Source organism: Propithecus coquereli, unplaced genomic scaffold (genome assembly GCF_000956105.1).
Source record: "Propithecus coquereli isolate 6110/MARCELLA unplaced genomic scaffold, Pcoq_1.0 Scaffold2, whole genome shotgun sequence".
Classification (NCBI taxonomy): Eukaryota; Metazoa; Chordata; class Mammalia; order Primates; family Indriidae; genus Propithecus; species Propithecus coquereli.
The window spans coordinates 774,223-777,808 of NW_012144966.1; the positions used below are offsets into that span (position 1 = coordinate 774,223).

At 34.0% G+C, this 3,586-nt stretch overlaps 1 protein-coding gene across 1 annotated transcript in view; it reads right to left on the reverse strand.

Moving 5' to 3' along the window:
- DCAF13 (DDB1 and CUL4 associated factor 13) overlaps positions 1-3,586 on the reverse strand; it is a 24,610-nt gene that overhangs the window by 6,174 nt on the left and 14,850 nt on the right. Inside the window, exons 3-4 of the mRNA XM_012643524.1 lie at positions 3,184-3,273; positions 2,154-2,309 (exon numbers count right to left, since the gene is read on the reverse strand). Of these exons, the coding sequence (XP_012498978.1) occupies positions 2,154-2,309; positions 3,184-3,273 (246 nt within the window). The remainder of the gene's footprint in view (positions 1-2,153; positions 2,310-3,183; positions 3,274-3,586) is intronic.

The following is a 3,586-nucleotide window of genomic DNA, read 5'->3' on the forward strand; positions in this document are numbered from 1 at the left end:
GCCCCCTAGAGTGCTAGGATTACAGGCGTGAGCCACTGCACCCGGCCAATTTATTGCTTTATTAATAGTTAAAACATTTGCTTATGTTTGTTAACTGTGTATAAATCAGGCCTTTCCTTTGTCCAGCTGTTTTAAGGTGCTTCAAATATTTATTTGTAAGTCAGTTATACATGTGCGAGGTACTTACATAACCCTTGCCATTAAGTGAAAATAAGCCCTCTACCATCCAGTGGATCTCTGAATCCCATTCTTTGTAGCACCATTCCTCCTAACTTCTGGTTCCTGACACTCACAACTCTTGGCTTCTGCCTACTATTACTTTCTATTGTAAGTATAGGAGGAACAAGAAGAATTATTTACTAAATAGTGGCATGGCCAGCTAACTCCTACTACTGGTTGTACGCAGTTCAAATAAAACATCATAAAGCTAATGTTACCATCATGATCTCTTCTCAGGCCTTTCTGAAAGCCTACTGTCTTAATTGCCGCCTCTCAGACTTCCCTAGTGATGCCTCTCAATCTTTCTTGGCTTCTCATTATGTCATCCCAGGGTCTGACCAGGTTCCATTTCTAAAAACAAACACTTTGACCTGAGCAAAGCAAAAAATTCTACCTAGACCAAATGCCAACTTTCACGCTGTAAAATATGGCAATGGTCAGCATAAACTTTTGGCTTTAGCAGAATTCTAGGCTTCAGTATTTTGACATAAAATTAATTATTAAGGATTAGAGGACACAAATACACTCCATTTCTTCACAGCAACATGCTCTTTCCATTGACTTTAATATAGGATAAGAGACATGCACACCATTTGCTTTTAACTGTAAGTCAGTTCATAAGGGTAACAATGATAATAATAATGATAATAATAAAACCACATCCAAACAAATACAGCTGTTACACAGGCAAGTATGACAAACAAGGTCACCCGGTCATCACTAGTAATTATGATTTTAGAATTGGCCATCAGCTCTTCCGACACAAGTGTTCACCAAAGTAGAGAAGCAAAAGATTTTGTTGGTTCCTTAAAAATGTAGGAATCAATATCTGCCTGGGTTCTTTTTTATATTTACAGTAATATCACCATCTTGAATTTGGGTAGCACTTTTTAAAAATGCTCACATATATTTTATACTCACTACAAACCTATGCAGTACACAGAGAGATATAATTAATCTCATTTTAAAAGTAAGCAAATATAGAGAAGAACTGTGGCTATCTGACTTCTTGGCAATATCTCAAGGCCAAGCTCACATCACAATGCAGCACTTCATCTTCCAATACATCATAAAAACATTTTTTATACCCTGCTACTTTGACTTCACCTTTCTTTCTTCCTTTTATCAGGTTGGATCTCTGAAAGTATAAAACTTGCATGTTATGATTTCCTCTTATACCATCTAAAATGACAGCCTCCTGATAACTTCTAAAATCTGCTTATACATGCAGTGATTTCTGCAGGGAAGGGCATCTCTACTGAGTCTTCTGGACAACGAGTTTATCTATTGTTATGAATTCAGAAAAAGCTCAGAGAAAGGTCTGGAGTCTAAGGGGTAGCTTAGCCTTCAGGGCAGCCTCCATTCCTAAGTTCAGACCTGACTAGACAACAGTAGTGGCCAATCTCCAACTCTTCCCTTAGACCTGGAAGGAATTAGGAATCACAGTTCAGACTCTGAGCAATGAAAAATGTAACTATCATGCAGTAAAATAATCACACATGTTACTACGAAGCATTGGCACCCTTATCAATTACAAATAGACAAAACAATGCTCAATGCTCCTTCTTGTGACCTCCAAGGAGATTAAGAAAAATTGACGTCTTCCTAAATGTATAATAATATAATGTGTGGAACATGAGCGTTGAAAGCACGAGTAAAACTGAAGTTAAATAGTTCTGTTTTTTGCTTGGATTGTACCTCCATAGGCACACATACACACCCCTCCTCTAATGATAAGCTTAACACTGGTAACTGGGACTAAACTGCTGGCAGACATGCTGAGATTCGACCAAGGGTATGAGAACTCAGATATAATCTGGAAAACTGATGAAATGCCATTAAAATTCAGAAAATCCTTATATCACACATTCAAAAGTTTCCTAAACAGAAAGTATTAAGCAATAAGCAGAACATATTTTAAAAATAAATATTACCTCAATTGGGTTAAATTTAACACTACTTATACTGTCAAATCCCCAGGTCATTGAACATATAGGACTGGTTCTTTGCTCATCCCAAATATCCACTTGCTGTCCACATGTGGCAAAAACAGCTTCTTTCCAGTGATGATCAATTCCAGTATACACTGTCTTTAAAAGCAAAGAGGTTGTTATACATAGGTTTTTTCATTACTACCTCAAATCTGCAGAATAATATTTTAAATGTATTTATCTACATTCTCTCTCTCTATTTTTTTTTGAGAAAATCCTGTTCATAAAGAAACTTCTTTGAAGCCCTTACTTAAAGGGGAAAACGGTACCATAAAGAGATAAGACATTTTACATGAATGAAACCAAATTTTTTCCGGTTTCCTTCTAAATATATATGTACCTAAATATATACTAACCATAATACTGAAATGACAAAGTAATTTTTTAAATGCATGTTTAGTTTAAAGATTAAATCTAACTTTAGAATTTTGTCTGCTTAATATAAAACCATAAGCATTATAAAACATGGGTAGGCCAAATGTTCTGAATTATACTTAAGCTATAACTAAACCATATCATGTGATTTGCAGAATTAATTTGGTAGAAACATAAACAAGCTTTATATAAGAAGCATCAATTATTACATTTCTTCCTTTCCTAAAGGATTCTTTCAATTAAGAAATTCTGAGTTTTGTGTATGATGATATAAATTACACAGGAGCTGAAACATTATTTTTTCTGAACTTCTACTTATAGATTTACCTCCATGGCCTTACTGTAAGAAATGTTTCATTGCATCCTCTAGCTAAAAACAGAAATCGAACCTACTAAAATGAACACCAAAAAATTGTTGAAATTCTTTAGCTTTGAAAGACCTTAATTGCATTAAGTATCGCTTAAATAGGTTAATAACTGCAGTCTAAAGTCTTTCACTTTTTACTTAAATCTTTTTTGGAAATTATAACTGTGAAGTAATTTTATGTAAAAGGGAAGAATTTTAACAGGCAAAGTATGAGTCAATGTATTTTTATACCTTTCCTAATATTGTATGCAATGGCTCTTCCTCTTCTCCATATGCTGGTGCATCCATTTTCCACTGCTTCACTGTTTTGTCATCACCAACCTGGAAATATTTGTTTTATTATTATGATGATAATGAACAACAGTTATAAATAAAAACTTGCCAACAAATATATCAAATTATAAGCATCTTGTTAAAAACCACATACTATATTCTTTCAACATTAATATTTAATGATGCATTTATATCTCACCTTGTTATAGTAAAGATTTGTGACAAATACATAAAGTACATACAATTAAAAATAAAATAGTATGAGTAGAGCAAAACAAAAACAACAGGAGCAAAGTCAGGTCATGCACATTGTGATAAGGATGGCATTTCAAACTAGGGAGAAAAATGGATCATAATAAAA